This window comes from Bipolaris maydis, assembly GCF_028858645.1.
Source record: "Bipolaris maydis strain C4 unplaced genomic scaffold PSV08scaffold_1, whole genome shotgun sequence".
Lineage (NCBI taxonomy): Eukaryota > Fungi > Ascomycota > Dothideomycetes > Pleosporales > Pleosporaceae > Bipolaris > Bipolaris maydis.
In genome coordinates, this window is record NW_027093857.1 from 3,472,699 (window position 1) to 3,492,661 (window position 19,963).

Sequence of the window (19,963 nt, forward strand, 5' to 3'; positions counted from 1 at the left end):
GAGATTTTTTGCTCCACGTTCGACAAACCAATGCGTAATACTACGACCAATTAAGCCTTTAACCTATCTACTACTAGTTAAAGTGAAGTAGATTATATAACGCTTATAGAAACTGTCGTTTTCAATAGTAAGTAAAACATATCTCTAGAAAAGATAAAGAGAGAATAGAGTTAGCACCTTAAGGCTCCTTTTCCGAGAACATCTATTCTTCTAACGTATTGTTGAGTTTATAATGCTGGGGAGTGTCCGTGGCATCCCGTGACGCAGGGTGTCCCGCCACGTAGGGATGGACGTTACAATGTTTCCTCTTTAAGAACAGGATATGAAAAGAAATCCGGGATAGGCTCCGGACTCAGTTCCGGAGTGGAATCCAGAGTGACTTCTGGACTGGTGTCCAGAATGAGTTCCGGGGTGGTATCTAGAAGAAGGCCGGGAGTCGAAGGAGGCGGGATCAATTTTGACGGGCAAGCCTTTAATGAACAATTTTTTGATGGACAAGCAGCAAGACTCCTGAACTCAGCTGACAGCTTATCTGCCGTTTGCCGGCTATCCCAAAGACCTTCGCGTCTTGGAGACTCACGCAAGAGGGTGGTAATGCGCTGGACGAAGACAGGATCTTCCGAAAATAAACCGGAAAAGTACAGTGCGGGAATAGTGTCGCCTTCCAATACAAAAATAGGCCGGCCGATCGAGGAGGCCTCGATGCTGTACAGGAGCTCCACCAGATCGACCAGTTCATGATTGAGTTTCGCTAGTTCTTCGTCTGAATTTTTGCCTTCTGGGAGTAGCATTATGTCCCACATGCAGCGGCGGAGCATGAGGTTCACTGTCTCCCGCTGGACGTCAATGGGAACATTCGGAGAGTCGATTTGGGACGAGATAAGATTGTTGAATTTGATCTTCCAGCGTTTAAAAGGCTCAATGAAAGGGGCCACGTCGAGCATACAACACTCGGGGTCGGGTGCCTCATCTGAATCGGGTTTGCCAGATCCCACATAGGCCATTTTGACATCTAGGTCCCATATGGTGTCTTTGGCTTCTTGGAGACTTGAAAATGGCTCCAGCCCATCGCCGATCTCTGTTGTAGGTAGGGCGTAGGGTACCATATTGGGGATGTTGTGTTCTTCCTCGAGATAGGCCACATCGACGAAAAAGTGAAGCAAGACAGTTGCAATCTCTTGCATAAGCTGTTGTAAATTCTGTGGGGCAATCGAGAAGTCGGAATTTTTAAGGAGACGGGCGCCAGCTTGTATATGGCGAATTCCTTCTTCAGAGCGGCCTAAAATGTTCTCAAGACAGATAAATAGTAGGCAGCAGGTAAGGGTCTTGAGCTGAGTGTCCCATGTTGACTTGTCGCCGTTGTTAAGCTTAACTAACTCTGCAATGGCATTGTTGTAATACTGTATCGCAACACACTCGAAGTGGGACATGGACGCGTTAGTGTCTCCAGAATTAGAGCTTTGGAGCTTTTGAAGATAGAGATAGTGAGCTGCGCCAAGCGCAACGACGGTATTGCGCACAGCAGGATCGTTATAACACATTGGAAGCACCCTCTGGGACCAGAAATCCCTAGGATTGATGACGTGGACGAAATCGACTATAGTGATGGCGCGGAAATGATGGAAGAACATGCGGTCGTAAACGCCGCCGTCAATGTCGAAGTTGAGCCGATTGCCTTGGATGATGAAACGTGGTTGCGACTGGCTGGCTACATGTTGCACCATCTCTTGTGTCTGCTTGATAGCTCTCTTCTTGGCAGCCGTTTGCTTTTGGGAGGCTGGCTTCTTCTGTGAGACGGGTACAGGCGCGTATCCATCGCACTTGACCTGACTTTCCCTGCATCGGCGGCAGGTTGGTTTCTCTTCGTCACATTTCTTCCGGCGCATTCTAGCAAGTTCAAGGTGTTATGTCAGCCTTTGTCCGTGCTCAGATGAACATGTTGGGACAATCCGCTTTCCCCACGCATAGGACTGGGGCAGAAGATGTGGGACATGGAGAACGATGGTGGCTTGTGTGTATGTATTGAGGGAAGCCTGGCACGTCCTCATACAACAGCAACAATAGAGTACACTTACTTGCTGTCGCAAAGGGTTAATAAGAACTTCATGAAGCCTCGGATGAAGAAGAAAGGACGAAGGAGAAAGGACGCAAGTGTGACTCTGGGATAAAGGCCACAATGTCTTGTGTGAATCGACAACACAGTCGTAACAAAAGGACGAAGATGAAGCAGCAGCAACAATTGTTCAACACGGACTGACAGCAACATACCACGTTATACATCCCGTGCGGACCTTTGGAGAAAAGGCACGCACTCGAGGTGCTTTGGTTCGCACTGGCAAACCCATGAGGGCGTCATTGGTCGCCGCGTATAGTGCATGGTTTGGATTTTGGATGTGCATCGTAAAAAAGCTCGGCCTGGTCGGTACTTTGACTAAGACAGCGCAGGTCTTTGAGGAGCCACAAAAGCCATACTCATAAGAAGCTCAAGAGAGAGGTGCAGTTTCCCAAGACTCGTGTGACGGGGCGCAGTCTGACATTAAGGGCCGGTCTCTCGGCGGAATGCAGTGCAACTTGCGACGCTGTGATTGGCTGGCGCGTATACACTGCATGCATTCGCCGTACGCTCGGCGAGCAGGCCAATTAGAAGCAGCTGTTCACTACCTTCCGGCGGCCCGCCGCAAAGGACCACCGTCAGCTTCGCTGCTACCGAGACGTCGTCTGCCAAATCCAGCACATGCGTGCAGTAGTATCCATGTTCCATCTCTGGAATATTCCAGTCTTTTACTAACTAGTTTAACCGGCTGGTTGACGATACACAGCCTTCAACACTCAATAAACCCTATATGACGAATATAGATAGTACCTCAAGCTTTTAAGGTCTAAGAATTACAATGCATATTGAAATCCCTAGCGGTCTTAGAAGGGGTAGGTCTGTACTTCTTTCCCTGAGTATATTCATACGCTTTTTCATACCCCAATCGATCAATATTCAGCAGTATAGTGAATACTGAGACGGTCTTCATCTTGACGTGAACCCGTTTTAGGAATGCCGCCTACCTCGCTATACTAAATACCGATTCCGCAACCAGTTCTGGTATTAGCATCATATTTGAAAGCACTCCATACAAAATTCAACGCTACTTTAAAAGCCAAGAAGGTATATGGCCTACGAGACTGAGACCTTGTAGATAGCAGTCTGTTATTAGGGCAATTGAGGACTTCCACGATTAGCCTGAGCTCGACGGATATAAACGAGCTGCCTGTAATGTCAACCGTTAACTGGAAGCTTGGAAACTCTCTTGTTTCGAACAAGATTTCCATGCTACAGGAAAAAAGGCAACAGCACCTAATATTTTTTGTGAACAGTTTATGATTTATGCGACTTGGTTCGTTGGCCATCGGATATTGGACATATCACTCAGACTTAGAATGCGCTGTTTCGATATTTCTCAGTGAGGAGCTCCGTGTATTGACAGAATGGTTCCGCAGAATTGTAAACGAGAGTAACAGGTCACACCCATGTAAAACGGCATGATCGCCTTGAATTGCCAATAACAGGTTGCGAATACGCCGACAAAACCGTTGTACTACCACAATCCAAACACACACACACCAACTTCGAGTTTTCTAGAATAGGTGTAATTTTAGCTCAATATATACAAATCCATCCCAAGAAATCGATTGCAACTAGTGCCAAGTCGTGCAGCCCACGCGCTATAGAGCTAGAAGCTGGTAAAGTAGCTAATTTGAACACGTCTCACTCACGAAAACAAGAACACACAGACCACCCCGCAGCTTACTAAGAGAAAAAGCTTAGTAATAAAATGCCGCCTGATAGTGATACTATTATAGTAAATACGCAGGAAAACGGGCAAGAGAGCCAAGGACCAGAGGCTCAAATTAATAGAGAAATGGACGTAGAGTCCCCACCAGCCACCCCCACCCAAAACCAACAAACACCAAGCGTGTTTGAAATACCAATACTACCACTAAACAAGCGATACGCCAACTTCTCGCCAGAGACTACCTACAGAGGCAGAAACCCATACCAAAACACCTCCAGCCCAAAACCAATTGCCAAGAACGCTGAACAGGCAATCTATTGGGCTAGAGACCTAATTCTCCAGGCCTCTACAATGGAAGAATCTCATATAGCCCAAAACAAGCTACTAGAGCTACTAGACGTCTTTAGGGACTATACCGAAACAGGCAGAGTAGCCAACCAAATCACAGAAAAGCTATCTGCCAAACTAGCTTACCACTCAGCCACGCTCGCAAACGCCTCACAGCAAGCAACAAAGACGCTTAAACAAGCGACGATCGCAGCCTCAAACAAGGCACAACCAATAGCTGCGCAACCTACCCAAAAACCAGCCCAAAGCTCATACGCAGCTATTGCAGCAAACAACTCAAACCAGGCCTGGACGACAGTACAGCCAAGGAAGAAGCAAGCACAACAGGCTAAAAAACCAGCATCTTACTACCAGACGCTGGTTACACTAGAAGACGGCCAAATAATTAGCCCTCTACTAGTTAGAAACAAGATCAACCAAGCCTTCCAAAAGGCAGGCATCGCTGGCCCAGTTATCCAGCAAGTTTCAACAAGCAGAAGAAATAACCTTATCCTAACAACCACAGAAGGATACTCAGGAGAATTTCTTCTAAAGCAAGTTAATACATGGCAAAGCCAGCTCCCAATTAAGAAAGCCCAGCCGCTAGAGTCCTGGACTAAGCTTATTGTACATGGAGTACCAACAACCTTTGACGGAGCTGAAAACCTTCAGCTACTCCATACAGAAATCCCAACGTATAATAAGAACCAAACAATCGTTGGTAACCCATACTGGCTATCCAGAAGCTGGAAGAATAAGCAAACAAGCTCTATTGTAATTGCCTTTAAATCTGAAGAAGAGGCGAAGAAGATTGGTAGTAGAATAACAATTCTTGGCCAATCCCTTCGGGTAGAGAAATACCGCCAAATCCCACTAACTGCGCAATGCAGCAAGTGCCAAGGATTTGGACACAACTATAGCAGGTGTAGAAACCTAGCTAGCTGCCAGTTTTGCGCTGAAAACCACCTAACTACTCAGCACAACTGCAGTATTTGCAAAACCAAAGGGAAGGCCTGCAACCATACCCTGCCAAAATGCAAAAACTGCAAACAACCCCACTTTGCTAACAGCAAAGACTGCGAGGTATTCCTATCTATTAAATAATGGTAGAAAACCTTAAAGTACTACAAGTAAACCTAAACAAAAGTATGCACGCTACAGAGTCAACGCTACAACTAGCAATTGAACTTAAAGTGGACATTATCGCAATCCAAGAGCCGTGGATTGCACCTTCTAGCAGTAATAACTACGAAGCCCCAAGGTCAATAGCCCACCAGAGCTTCTACCAAATCTTTCCAAAAGTAGACCCAAACCTCCGCCCAAGAGCTCTATTTTATATATCTAGATCTCTAACAGCAGAGGTTAGCCAGCGAGAGGAGATAGGTGACCACGACGCTATTGCTATCACGATTCAAGAAGGACGCCTAAAGTTCAACATCTACAACGTATACAACCAAAAAAACGCAGAAAATATAAAAACCTTTCAAAGATTACTCGCTAATACTCAGCTACCAATATCCACCTTACTACTAATAGACGCCAACGAGCACCACCCTTGGTGGGACCCAGGCTGTAAAACTAGCCAAGACGGCCAGCTATTAGCAGATTGGATAGAAGACCAGGACCTTAGCCTCCTTAACACGCCAGGAACAGCCACTTTCTTTAGACCGCACCTGTCTAGAGAAACAACGCTAGATCTAACTATCGCCACACCAGACCTAGCCGCGAAAGTAAGAGACTGGCAAACAACAACAGAAACAGGATCTGACCACTATGGGATACTCTTCTCAATCCAGACAACAAAGGACCTAGTTAATAGCCCTACTAACCAAACAAGATACAATACAAAAAGGGCAGACTGGGACCTATTTAGAGAAGAGCTAGGCAAAGCTATCCAGAGCAACGCAGCTCTACAATCGCTAGATCAGATCCACCAACCAAGAAAAGCAGATTCAAGAAACCTACTCCTAGGCCAAGATAATAAGCTAAAGCTGCAACTAGACGCAATTGGAGAAGCTATTACGCTAGTAATCCAACAAGCCGCAGATAAAGCTATTCCACAACTAAAAGAAGGGCTAAAAGCAAAGCCCTGGTGGAACCAGGAGTTAACTAAGCTACGAAGAAACGTATCTCACTGCCAAAGAATATTCGCACAACAACTTCAAGCTACCTCTATAGAAGAAGCCTATCTTTTTAAGAGAGACTTCCTTCTAGCGCGAACAACGTACCAAACGGCAATTAAGAGAGCTAAAAGAGAACACTGGAGTAACTTCCTAGAAAAAGAAGACCCACAATCTATCTTTAAAGCTATGGACTATACAAAGGAAAAGAGAGTAGAAAGAATCCCTCCTATCCAGGGAGAGACGCTAGAAACCTCTTTTAAAGGAAAGTGCAAAGCCTTTCGAAAAGCATTATTCCCACCGCCACCAAGTACAGCACTACCAAGCTTTAATAACCACCAAGAGAAAGAGTGGGAGTGGCCAGCGCTATCAACAACTGAGCTAGAACGCGCTTGCTCTAATAAGGTTAAAAGTAGCTCACCAGGCCCAGACGCTTTATCACAGGATATTATCACAGCAGCCTACCAAGCTCAGCCAAATACGTTCTTCAAAGCTTACTCTCTGCTATTCAACTACGGATACCACCCAACCTGCTGGAGAAGAGCTACAGGAGCTATTCTAAAGAAGCCGTCCAAGCCCGACTATTCTACCCCAAAGGCCTATAGGGTAATTACTCTACTAAGCTGCCTAGGGAAAGTAACAGAACGGATAATAGCTAAAAGACTCGGCTACCTAGCCGAGACTACCAACCTCCTACACGACTCGCAGATAGGAGGGAGACTAAAGAAATCAGCTATAGACGCAGCTCTACTTCTTGTAGATCAGATCCAGCACCAAAAACAACAAGGCTATACTACATCAACAGTCTTTCTAGACGTTAAAGGAGCGTTTGACCACGTTTCGCACAATCAGTTCCTAGATACACTAAAAAGACTAGGCCTACCTATCAGCCTAATCACTTGGGCTAAAACCTTTCTATCTAACAGATCTCTAAGGCTTGCCTTTGACGGCCAAATAGAAGAGTTTAGCGAGATTAACGCGGGCATCCCACAAGGCAGCCCAGTCTCGCCAATCTTCTTTCTCATCTATATTAGAGACCTATTCCCTCAAATAGATGGATTCCAGCTATCCTATATCGACGATATCTCAATCACAACCTCGTCAACGTCTATTAAGAAAAACGTGAAGATACTACAACGCGAGGTTAACAAACTAGTTACAAAAGGAAAACAACTAGCAATCGAATTCGACATAGCAAAGACAGAGCTAATCCACTATACAAAAAACAAAAGAAGAAAAGAAATACCTCTAGAACTCCCTAGCAAGGAGAAAATATACCACAAAGATACGATTAAGTGGCTAGGGGTATACCTCGACAATAAGCTATCCTTTAGAGAGCACGTAGCTATTAGAGCTAGCCAAGCAAAAACAGCTTTTAATAGACTAGGGAGACTAGCTAACATCGACCGCGGGCTATCTCCCTTTGCTATCAGACAACTATACCTAGCATGCGTCACCAGCATTGCAGACTATGGGTCGCCAATCTATTGGCGCAACCAGAGCTTTATTAAAGATCAGCTTCAACCGCTGCATAACGCGGCTTGTAGAAAGGTACTAGGAGTATTTAAAACAGCTCCAGCTATCCCAACAAGTATCGAAGCTAGCTTGCCGTCACCAGCCGTACGGCTAAGCCAAACGAATCGAAAATACGCTCTACGAGCTATACAACTAGCTCCAACCCATCCAATTACAAAAGCTATTGCAAGGCTACAAAAAACAACCCTTCAGCAATCAAAACAGCCAAATAAACCAAGACAACTACGCGCTATCACAAGCTCCATCCCATCTACCAAAGAGATAGAAGAGATCATCTCATATAGGTTCAGACCATGGGACTCTCTTAACTACAATATCTCTATATCAAAGAAATCCAAAGAAGAAGAGGCAGCCGCCCACAAAGATTATATCCAAACAATAGAGGATAACTCTATAGTAATCTACTCAGACGCCTCTAAAACTAAAGACAGAGATGGGATAGGAGTAGGCCTAGCGGTCTATAACCCTAACCAAGAAGAAATCTACGCAGAGACAAAGAACATAGGCGAGCAACAACTAGTCTATAACGGAGAGCTTGAGGGCGTTACAGCAGCGTTTGAATACGCTGCTAAAATAGCCCAAAAAGACCAGAATATCCACGTTTACGCTGACAACCAAGCTGCCATCTATAGGCTCCAAAGTCTATCAGATAAGCCAGGCCAACAATGGGTAATTCGGTGCCAAAAAGCAGCCAAAGCTATCCTTAACAGAAAAGCAAAGATCTTCTTAAAATGGGCACCAGGCCATACAGACATAGAAGGAAATGAAAGAGCAGACGCTCTAGCAAAGGAAGCTACAAAACAAACACCAAAAAAATCACAAACAAGCCTAGCCTTCCTAGGCACTAAGATTAAGCTCCTCCAACGAGCTAGCCAGGCAGAAGAGTGGAGAAAGTATAGAGAAAAAGTAAGAGAGAAGAAGACCAGCTACGGAGCTATCTTCGATCTAAAGCTCAAAAACCAACTAGCAATCCCTAGAGGCACGAAAAGAGACATTTTAAGCTCCTTCTACTCTCTTAAGATAGGGCACGGATACTTTAACTCCTACCTAAAGAGAGTAAAGAGAAGAGAATGCGACCTTTGTAGATGTGGGAAACCGCAAACTGCAGAGCACCTACTTCGATACTGCGGCTTTTACAGCGTAGAAAGAAACCAGCTTAAAAAGACTCTAAACCAAAAAATACTCAAACTCCCACGACTACTCCATACCACGAGCGGTATAGAAGCTACATTAGCTTTTATTACTAGCACGCGGATAGGAACAAGAAAGTGGCATCTCGGCCAAGAAGGCTAGAAAGAAAAATAAGAAAAACAATAACAAAAGAGGAAAAAAAAAAAAAAAAAAAAGGAAAAAAAAAAGAATAGTTAAAAATTTGAAATATTTAGCACTATTTCCTTCTCCCTAAGAGAGCTCGCTGGAAGGAAGCCTAGCTGCCCTACATCTCTCCCTGTTACCAAACTGCTCTTAAGCACCAGGCGTCTAGAAAGCTAGCAACAGCTTAGCTAGATATAGGCCGAAGCACCACAGTCACGCAATACAGCACAAAGTATCAAATTGTAACTAGTTAGATAGAACGGCCGTCGGCCAAAGTCCTACATAGCCAACGGCTGATACAGGACTATAATGGAATAATAATACCACAATCCAAATCAGAGCTATCGTCCTAGCAGATTGCGATCAGTCACATGAAAAACAGTCTCAAGCTATTGCTTTTTTATCCGATTTCACATGAGAATAACTCATCGTTCTAGTGCGCATTATTCCGACCATCAAGGTTCAACCAGTAGTAGCGCACTTATGCGTGTGTTCAGCTCGACCTAGTCGCAAACCCTGGATATGCCGGCTTTATTCTTTGTGAACGGCATTCCATTGTTTCTTCTCGTTAAGATCATCACCACGTTCGATTTCGTCGGCACTATCAGGAGTCCCATTCGTCTCTCCGTCAAAGACCGCCGCAATAGCCTCCAGACTTGGCCCCTTGGTCTCCACAAAGAAGAAGTAGATTATCAGGCATTCGATGCTCAGCCATGCCACGTAGACGAAGTAGAATTTCCATTCAAGAGCCTTGAGACCAATGGGATTGACCATGATGTTGATAAAGTTACTAGCTTTACCGAAGAACATCAGCAGTGAGAATCCCTTGGCTCGAATCGGATACGGCAGGATCTCCACAGGATAGGAGTAGAGTAGAGCGTTGAAGGCCAGATTGTAGAATATGTAGAACAGGAAAAGCATAGCGATGACGGCCTGTCCTGCCTGGTGGTCCTTGTTCACGTTGAAGAGTCCGGCACACAGCGTTTGTGTGGCAAAGACAGCAAGCATACCAAACACAGAGACAAGGAATTGTGTTCGGCGCTTCAAACGGGCTGTAAGGAAGGCAGAGACGACGGAGGTGATCCAGTCTGGAATATGAATTAGACATGTTTGCATAGCCAAAACAAAGGTGTAGAACGTACTGAAAATCATTAGGCATCCGTTCAAGATATTTCTATCACGAGCATTCGTCACACCAACAGTCTCCAGGACGCGGACAAGGTAGTAGCTATAGAATGGGTTAAACGTGGTCGCATAATCGCAACACATGGTTAGAAGGACTTACGAAACAAGGCCATTGCCAGACCATTGACTGAAGCATCCCAGGCACACCAAGATCAAAACTCGTCTCCTGTTACCTGGGGTAGCGAACAAAGTCTTCCATCCGGCGGATGAATTTACTTCAGCCTCGATAACGTTTCGCATTTGCTGAAATTCAAGTTTGACATACTCATCATTCTCATCGCCATTGCCGTGCCATTTTACAAGCATCGCCTTCGCCTCGTCTGCTCGTCCGTTCGCAATCAACCAACGTGGGGATTCGGGGAGGAAGAAGATGAAGCCCATAGGTATAATAGCTGGTGCTGCCTGTAGGTAGGAAGGTATCCTCCACGACGCATCACTATGCATACTAAATGTTCCGAAGGTGGTCCAAGCGGCGAGGATGGCACCAATGTACCAGGATGTTTGATAGAGAGAGGTGATAACCTGACGCTGTTTTGCATGCGCGAGCTCTCCAATCAACATTGGTGCGTAAGCGTTGGCGAAGACCAATCCACAGCCGATGATGAAACGAGAGACGAGGAACATGGCAACTTGAAAATGTCAGTGCATGAATAGCGTCAACTCGGAATATCATGCATAGTTACAGTTCACGGATGTTCCCTGAATTATACCTCCACACAGCATGACGGCGGCACCAAAGAAAATGCCAGCTCTTCGGCCCCAACGGTCACCAACTAGAGGCACGAATGGTGATGCGATACAGCAACCGAGAGGGAGAATAGCGGACATGATACCGAGAAGAGCCCCACGGGGTTTATCAAAGTCTGATCTTGTGAGCCTTTGCTGCCCAATCCTAGTGTTACAGATAGAAAGACTTACACTGGTCCCATCTGGGCACTGCCTGCAAGCCATTCATCATGGCTGCATCGAAACCCAGTGTGATAGCCGGAAACAAACATCCTGGGATCATCAAGAGATAAAGCTTGAACAGATTCGAATTCTTCCAGAACGGTGGAGCTTGAGCAGCGAGTTCCGTGATACGATCGTCCAATTCACGCCCTGGATTCAGCATTACAGTGACGCTCGTCCGTCGCTCGTTCCTCTGCTTTTCTGCCATATTCTAACCTGAATACCCTGTGCGCTTTCGGTGGTCAAGACGAGATTTAGAGATGCGAAATCTAATATGCGTTGTGCGAGGTGAAGACCAGGGTGGTGATGTCCTGCAGAGATGAATCCTCGAGCTCGTCATATAGACATGCAATTGGAATGTGGGCCGATTGTTCTCCACACTTCCGTCGCTAGTTTTCTCCCCATGGGTATGTTTGGCGGCAAGAGGAGAAATTCTGGGGCCCCGCACGGAACAACTCCGATGGGAAAACATGGTCACGGCATTAATATGATTGGTTCCTCGGGTAGCTTCCAGGTGGTGGTTGTTGAGCGTCCGTGTCACGGATGCAGCCTCCACAATCTAGCTGTAGCCCACTTGACTCAAGAACCGCACGATAGGGGCAAAACCCGACCCGACAATTATCCTAGCGTCATATCACAGAAAGATATTAAGAGAGTACGCAGCCAGAAACAAGAATGAAATCCCTCGCCATCCACGAACTTGTGCAATGCTCTAGCCATGTCGCGAATTATACCTAGGTATTGGTCAAACGAATTTTCGAATGTGACAATCTATGTAATTTGCTTCTTCAAACGAACTATGGGTTAACAATGATTATGAAAAACCAAGCATTGGGTCTATAACATATTCAAGACGAAGTCTCGCTCTACCGGAAGCGATTGCAAGTGGGCGCCAGATGATTTGAATGCATGTGGTCCATCTCTTTAGACAAGACACCGACTTCCCAAGTACAGTTTCACTAAACTATCTGGCTTCCAAGGCGTTATGAATATTACACACAATGGCTTCAACAAGCTTCGGCGATTGATCATGATTCTCTCCGATCTTTTAGCGGCCAGCAAGGGGTTCCAAATGAATAGACCACATACATTAGTTATGTGGAGAAGTCTCGCATACTGGGTATGAACTCGAGAGTGTTTATTTCCTAAAATGGGACTAGAAGAAAAAGTCAGAATTGCAGTCAACCTAAACGTGAGTTGATCTAGTGACAGCAAAGATGATGCATGGTAAGCTTATGTATATGTCGTCATGACGTCTAAGGGATCATACGTAGCAAATGAGGCTATGAGCACTTCTTCTACTTGATAACCAAGTCCCAATTTCGAATCCTCGAATTTTCAAACATCAGCTGGCAAGCGGCGTGCTCTAATCTGCCCCGTCGAGGCCAATGAAATCGTATCCGGATTTAGACGCCGGTCCAGAACTGTGTCTCCGGAACATGTATCTGAACAACCTGTTCGTGTATCTTCGCAGAGAAAGAAGCGTAAATGCAGTAGTCACCTGCGTTCAGTTGCCATTTCCCTGCAGCAGTGTTGTACGAGCTGAACGCATATTTAGTGAGATCCACGGAGACACTTCGTTTCGTTCCAGCCTTTACAAAAACTTTAGTAAATGCCTTGAGTTCTTTGATAGGTCGTGAGGTGTTTCTCCTGGGACCAACGTATATCTGCACAACTTGCTTCCCATCCCTAGGACCAGTGTTGGTCAGGTCGCATGTAATTTTGACTTTGACATCTTCAGGAGCTTTGAATGTCTTACTTTCGATCTGCAAATGAGATAGTGTAAAGTTTGTATATGATAGGCCTGATCCAAAGTGAAACTGTGGCTCTGGGGCTGTGGCATCATCATAATACCGGTATCCGACCTTGAGTCCTTCCTCGTAGACAAGAACATCATTGTCGTCGCAAGGGAAATTTCCGTAGGCTGGGTTATCCTCGTTCTTCTTCGGCCAGGAAAGTGGCAATCGTCCAGAAGGATTTACCTCGCCAAGTACGACTTTCGCAACACTATGGCCACATTCTTGGCCCGGGAACCAGCTCTGCAAGAAGGCAGGGACTTGTTCAATGAAAGGTGAAACAGTGACTGGAGACCCAGAGAAGTTGATGACCACTGTTTTCGGATTGCGTGCAGTAACAGCTGCGATCAAACGGTATTGGTCATGACTGAGATCCATCGTATCCCGATCATAACCTTCCGACTCAATTTCATTCGTGTTTCCAACGAATACTAGTGCATAATCCACATTCGCTGCGGTGTCTGCCGCCTCTTCTATTGCCTTCGGTATGTCGACATATTCCCTAAAACGTAGCGATGATCCTTGGAACATTCGTCCGTTTATTCGTGCAAGGACGCTAGGATCCGTTGCCCAAGAATGGACCTCTACTTCATAGGTCTGACCTTGGATCATTGAAGTACTGAATCGGCGTTCTATCTTGGATTTGTAAAAGTAGAATGACTCAAGCATTAGGTCTTGTTCTTGGGGCCTGTGGAAGATCTCTGTACCATTCAAGAAAACCCTCGCCTCGCCAGTAGTAATTACTGAAAACATATGATCTCCAGTAGATCCTGGTGTGAGCGAGAACCTCATCAGAGTGCAGTAGTTTTCGTCGAGATACGTAGGCCAAGCTTCTTTGATCATGTACTCGGCATTACTGATGTCTTGCTCGTGCACCCTGTTCATGCCTATAACGGAACCATTGAACCATTCGAGGTGAACCGAGGAACCTGTAGGAATATGTGGAAGGGTTGGAGACACAGGAACTCCTGCCGAGTACTGACAGTTTATCCCACGTAGCTGGAAACCATCTAGCGGAGACACAATATGCTGCGCAAGGACCTTAGCGCTACCACCTCCGCCGATGCTAGGGTTGGTTGCGAATTCACCAATGACAGCGATGCGAGAAGATCGGGCCACAGGAAGGATATTTCCAGCGTTTTTGAGCAGCACCATACCTTCGGCGGCCACATCCGTAATGAAATTAAGCCTGTCTTCGTCGATAACTGACTTCTCGGGACTCTCTTTGGGATTTTCAAAGCAACCAGTCTTCACGGCTAATTCCAGCACCCTCATAACGCATTTGTCGATATCGCCTAGCTCTAATTCACCACAATTAATTGCGTCCAAAAGCTTCTGCCCGCGCTGTTTGGTTGGACCGGGCATTTCGAGATCGAGGCCAGCTTTGATTGCTGTAGCGGTGGAATAGGTTCCCATCCAGTCTGATACAACAGCACCACGGAAACCCCATTCTTTCCGAAGTATTGTTTCTAGAAGGCGATGGCTGTCTGCACAATACTCTCCATTAAGACGATTGTACCTAGTCTCTGTATCAGTACGAGGGTCAAACACGTGGGTTAGGGAATCTCCGGTAGGACATGTTGACTTATGGAAACCTCGATGCGGAGCAATATGAAAAAATCATGAGGCCGCCGCATGCACCAGCTAACGGCTTGCTTTACTTACGAGGTCATGAAGCACCACGGATCTGATTCTCGCATCACGAGCTGAAATGGGAGCATATAAATTTCTCGCAAAGTCTGCTCATCAATCTGAGAGGTCATCTTGGTCCGTCGCTTTTCTGAGTCGTTGGCGACAAAATGTTTTGGGGTCGCTGCAATGCCTTCTGATTGACAACCGTTGACAAATGCTGCTGCCAGAGTGCCAATCAAATACGGGTCCTCTGAGAAAGTCTCGTAATTACGTCCCCCAAGCGGCGATCGAATGATATTCATCGTAGGGGCTAAAAGTACTTTCGCAGATTTTGTATGTGCCTCTCTTGCTATTTCTTGACCGAGGCGATAGGCACTGGAGACATCGAATGTAGCACCCACACATGTGGAACATGGGAAACAGGCAGCAGTAATTCCGCTCACGTAGCTCTCTCCGCGAGCTCCATTCGGGCCGTCAGACATCTGCATATTTAGCCGCGATCAGGGAGAGCTTGAGATATAAAGACTTACCTTGATTTGTGGTACATAAACCCCATTCCGGTCAATTACAGGGGTGCGCCACCAATCCGTAGCTGCCAGAAGGCTAATCTTCTCTTCTACTGTTAAGCGCTCCAGGAGTTCGGGAACTGGCGTCATTTTTGCTTGTCGATGTTTTCGTTAATTGCCTGCATCTACGAGATCTTTTCAACGTAATGCAATTGCTCTCACGTGTTTGACCAATACTCAGTTTCTGGTGGATGACCCACAGCCCGGAACCTACCCGAATGCCTCGGTAGCGGCGTTCGGCTATTCTTCCAAAGCAAGTGGCTACGCCTTGGCACGGATGTATCAAATCATGGAGCCCCAAGTATGACATGGACCGATCGGCAGAAACGCAACAATCCAAAATTTGGGTCTGAAACCAATTGTCAATCGGGTACGGAATGCTGAATTCGTATCCAAAATGCGACTCATCTGAGCGAGGCGAGAGCCTGATTGGACATGTATAATTTTCCGAGGTTTGTGCGATGGCCAATTGGAAACGTTCCAAATGATCGGGAAGCATCCGCTGGCCCACTCTACCTAGTCACTACCGGATATCACTACCGCGACCTACAGCGGCAAGTATGCATTCAAATGGAACAACTTTATGAAAAAAAAAACGACTCAAAAAACTTTTACAAATCGCCTGCTACCTTCAAAAAACGTCGGATCGAACAGAAACCACGACGGCGAAGTCAAAGTGGACAAAAACCAAAAACGCCATCATGTAAGTGCTGCAGCCGGAGTATACTATCAAAAAAATGACTTGTGTAAACAGGTATACAACTTCGTTTGCCTTCTTCGAGGCTTTAACAGATGCAGGGGTGAAGCACTGTTTCGTCAACTTAGGCTCAGATCATCCGAGTATTCTCGAAGCAATGGTCAAAGGCCAACGAGAAATGCCAGACAAATTTCCACGCATCATCACGTGTCCTAATGAAATGGTTGCGTTGTCTATGGCCGATGGATACGCAAGACAAAGTGGAGAGCCTCAATGCGTCATTATTCATGTTGACGTTGGCACATCAGCTTTGGGAGCTGCGATCCATAATGCGTCCATGGGCCGTGCTCCCGTCCTGATTTTCGCCGGGTTGTCTCCTTTCACCCTCGAGGGAGAGATGCGGGGCTCTCGGACAGAGTTCATGTACATTTTCCAGCTTCAATTGCCTTGTAGAGATTAATCATGCTGACCACCACAGTCACTGGATACAAGATGTCCCTGATCAGAAGCAGATCATATCGCAGTATTGCCGATACGTAGGTGAGCTCAAGACTGGCAAGAACGTAAAACAAATGGTGGCACGAGCCCTTCAATTTGCCACAAGTCACCCACAAGGACCTGTTTACCTAATGGGCGCACGTGAAGTCATGGAGGAAGAAATCGAGCCTTATAGCATTGACCTGAAGAATTGGCAACCTATTGGACCTTCAGCGCTCCCAGAAGAAGCTGTACAACATATCGCCGAGAATTTGGTGGCAGCTTCGGAACCACTCGTTATAGCAGGTTATAGCGGAAGAAACCGTGCGTCTGTCAAAGCTTTGGTATCTCTAGCAAACACTGTGAAGGGCTTACGGGTTTTGGATACGGGAGGCTCCGACATGTGCTTTCCAGCTGATCATCCTGGTTGGCTGGGAACGAAGTATGGAGCAGACGATGCCATCACAACGGCCGATGTCATACTCATATTTGATTGCGATGTACCATGGATGCAGACTCAATGCAATCCCAAACAATCAGCAAAAATTTTCCATTTCGATGTAGACCCATTGAAACAGTCAATGCTCTTATTCTACATTAACGCTCAGCAACGGTACCGTGTCGACTCTGAGATCGCAATTTCTCAGATCACAGCGTACCTGAACACGACTTTGGCCGAGAAACTGGCGACTCCGGAGTTTGACCGTCGTTGGGAAAAACTTCAAGCATCATACCAGGAACGTATTCAGATTTTGGATGAGAGGGCAAAGTTGACCGACAAGCTCAGTACAGCTTACGTCTGCTCTACAATCCGCAAGCACCTTCCTCAAGACACGATTTATGCTGTCGAAGCAATCACAAACCATACAATTGTTGCCGATCAGGTCCGAGCTACAATTCCGGGACAATGGATCCACTGCGGAGGCGGTGGTCTCGGATGGAGCGGCGGAGGCGCACTTGGAATAAAAATGGCAGCTGATGCTGAAGACGCAAAGAATGGACGGAAACCACGCTTTGTGGTTCAAATCGTTGGAGACGGCTCATTCCTTTTCAGTGTTCCGTCCAGTGTGTACTGGATTTCAGCACGATATCAGATTCCAATACTCACGATTGTGCTCAACAATGAGGGCTGGAACGCGCCTCGGAGATCCATGCTGCTCGTTCATCCTGACGGGCCTGCATCACGTGCAACACGAGAGGAGTTGAACATCTCCTTCACACCGAGTCCAAATTACTCCGAGATCGCAAGGGCTTCGAGTGATGGAGTCATTTTCGCCGCTCGAGTTGCCGATGCTGAGCAGCTACAGTCTGCTTTGAAGAGCGCTGTCCAGAGCATGGAGAATGGTGCTTCGGCAGTTTTGGATGTCGCTATATAAAGAAAATAGAAAAGAACGAGTACGAATACAATTACATACATTAGCGTAGCAAAGACAGTCTTCAAGGGCTTTGTTCTGGTTCCCGTCAGTGTGGGCTCTTTTGTGCGCAATGATTCTTCATTCATAAGCTTCATGCTGATTAGGTTAGCACATATCAGAGAGGGAAATGCTCCTTGCATAATAGCCTCGTACATAAGCACTTGGAGCAAATAGTAGCCTGCTTGCTTCCCACCTGTTTATTCAGCGACAATTTGTTGATATGGCGAATTGTTATGAGTACCACAACACCATATCAAGCATAATCAAATATCTTTCCCGGATTCATCAGCCACCTCGGGTCCATGGACTTTTTTATTGAGCGCATAAGCTCAATCGGGCCTTCACCAAGCTCTTCATGTAACATTTCCTTCTTCCCTAGCCCAATTCCATGTTCACCCTGTTTTGGTTAGCTAGAGCCGCCTGGGATCCTATGATCTTGTTGACTTACAGTACATGTGCCCTCCATCTCTAGAGCTCTCTGTACCATTTTATGGACACATTGCTCGACCGCTTCACGATCCTTTTCCTCGAATAATATAGTCTCGTGGAAGTTCCCATCTCCCACGTGTCCGAGAACGCTCCCGAAGAGTCCTAGACTATCCAGATCCTTCTTTGAGACTTCTGTTTCGCTGTCAGTCCGGAGTTGGTTTTCATTTACTCACAACTCTCACCGATAAGTTCTGCTACTCTTGAAAGAGGAACAGCAACATCGGTCGACCATACATGGCCGTCCGTCTTCCTCAACGCGAGCATGCTCCAAAGAGCCTCTTTTCTCGCTGACCACAACATCTTCTGCTCCACAGGATCGCTCTCATAGTGATAATCAATCGTTCTGAACTTTTTCGCGATCTTTTGCACTTGTTCGATGCTGTCCGCAACCGCCACTTTGCTGCCACTGAACTTGAAGAAGAGTGTGGGGACCTCAGCCCATTTCCTTGGCGTGTTTCCAATACGATTTATCACCCTCATCAGTACGTCGTCTAGGATTTCAACCGCTCCTATCGGGATTCCTGCATTGATCACCTCTGCGGCCATGCTTGCTGCGTCCTTGATGGTGGGAAAAGTGACTACCGCTACTCCATTTTCGGCGGGAATGGGTGCTAATTTCAGCGTGGCCTCTGTAACAAGACCAAGAGTGCCTTCGGATCCAACGAAGAGTGAATTCAGGCTGTATCCTGCTGAGGATTTTCTCGGCCGCCGGCGGGTTTTCACAATGGATCCATCAGCAAGAACTACAGTCAAATTTACTACCCAATCCCTCATGGTTCCGTATCGGACTGCATTCGTGCCACTACTGCATGTGAGAATCATTCCAGATAATTCGTTATATTTGCACTTGCCTACAATTAGTTCCAATCATTCCACCGATCTGTGCCTGTGAATGGCATTAGTATAGGTCTTTTATTACGTAGAGACAATTTTACCGAAGGACCAGGATCTATGGGGAAGAAGAGCCCAGTGTCTTTGATCTTCTCATTCATCTCCAACCACGACACCGATGGCTGAACTTCAATGTTCATACTAAGTTGAATCAGTATTAGTCATTACTTCATGAGTCAGACTTACTCTTCTTGGTGTATGGTCAAGATCTGCGCCATGTTCATAAAGTCCACGCTTACTCCACCATATGGAGCAGAGAAATGACCTTCGACGCTGGATCCACCAGAGTAAGGAACTAATATCAATTAGTTTACGAAATAAAAATCACCCGTGTTGACTCAACTGATTGGAACTCGGTATTTGTAACATATTTTGGCAATTTGCGATACTTCTTCTGTAGACTTGGGAAACACTACAGCAACTGGGAGTCGATCGATGTTTATGGTGGACCAATCTGAATATCCGTGGCTACGCAGGATCTCATCCTCGATGCTCACGGCATCCTCGCCTAACATCTCTCTAATATCGTGAACAGCCTACAGCCTGAATATTAGTTCTGGCTAGTCTTGATGTGCTCGCAATGCTTACCTGCTCCATCTCCTCGCGACTTGCATAGCTTGGGATCTTTATTTTTGGTGCATCGACCCGCTCTTCTCGACCCGTGATAAGGCTACCAGTCCCTAAAGCAGCGGCTGAGAAAGCTGATCCCAAGAGAATTCCACTGTACTTCGTACGCTGCCCCCAGCCTTGATGATCGCCTTTCGCATGATGGGGAATGGTCGACA

The 19,963-nt window shown here is 46.3% G+C and overlaps 5 protein-coding genes across 5 annotated transcripts; 1 reads left to right on the plus strand and 4 right to left on the minus strand.

Annotated features, from left to right (window-relative positions):
• Positions 1-63: 63 nt before the first annotated feature.
• Positions 64-2,399, minus strand: PSV08DRAFT_367744 (uncharacterized protein; the record flags this gene model as incomplete). Its single annotated transcript, XM_014220099.1, has 3 exons — positions 64-112; positions 463-1,874; positions 2,259-2,399. 3 exons carry the CDS (start codon positions 2,397-2,399, stop codon positions 64-66), a joined length of 1,602 nt encoding a protein of 533 aa, XP_014075574.1.
• Positions 2,400-9,613: 7,214 nt separating this feature from the next.
• Positions 9,614-11,378, minus strand: PSV08DRAFT_169252 (general substrate transporter; the record flags this gene model as incomplete). Its single annotated transcript, XM_014220100.1, has 5 exons — positions 9,614-10,170; positions 10,225-10,310; positions 10,368-10,896; positions 10,951-11,130; positions 11,240-11,378. 5 exons carry the CDS (start codon positions 11,376-11,378, stop codon positions 9,614-9,616), a joined length of 1,491 nt encoding a protein of 496 aa, XP_014075575.1.
• Positions 11,379-12,447: 1,069 nt separating this feature from the next.
• Positions 12,448-15,341, minus strand: PSV08DRAFT_4756 (glycoside hydrolase). Its single transcript, XM_014220101.2, has 3 exons — positions 15,174-15,341; positions 14,677-15,125; positions 12,448-14,530 (listed from the first exon to the last, which is right to left on the minus strand). Exons 1-3 carry the CDS (start codon positions 15,297-15,299, stop codon positions 12,622-12,624), a joined length of 2,484 nt encoding a protein of 827 aa, XP_014075576.1. The 5' UTR covers positions 15,300-15,341; the 3' UTR covers positions 12,448-12,621.
• A 605-nt stretch (positions 15,342-15,946) lies between these two features.
• On the plus strand, positions 15,947-17,759 carry PSV08DRAFT_377016 (thiamine pyrophosphate enzyme, N-terminal TPP binding domain-containing protein; the record flags this gene model as incomplete). The annotated part of the gene is made up of 2 exons (XM_014220102.1): positions 15,947-16,329; positions 16,385-17,759. The coding sequence occupies 2 exons, from the start codon at positions 15,947-15,949 to the stop codon at positions 17,757-17,759; spliced, it is 1,758 nt and encodes a 585-aa protein (XP_014075577.1).
• A 292-nt stretch (positions 17,760-18,051) lies between these two features.
• PSV08DRAFT_367748 (FAD-linked oxidase-like protein) lies at positions 18,052-19,693 on the minus strand (the record flags this gene model as incomplete). Its single annotated transcript, XM_014220103.1, has 6 exons — positions 18,052-18,195; positions 18,247-18,419; positions 18,470-19,133; positions 19,223-19,319; positions 19,365-19,473; positions 19,522-19,693. 6 exons carry the CDS (start codon positions 19,691-19,693, stop codon positions 18,052-18,054), a joined length of 1,359 nt encoding a protein of 452 aa, XP_014075578.1.
• Between the last annotated feature and the right edge of the window lie 270 nt (positions 19,694-19,963).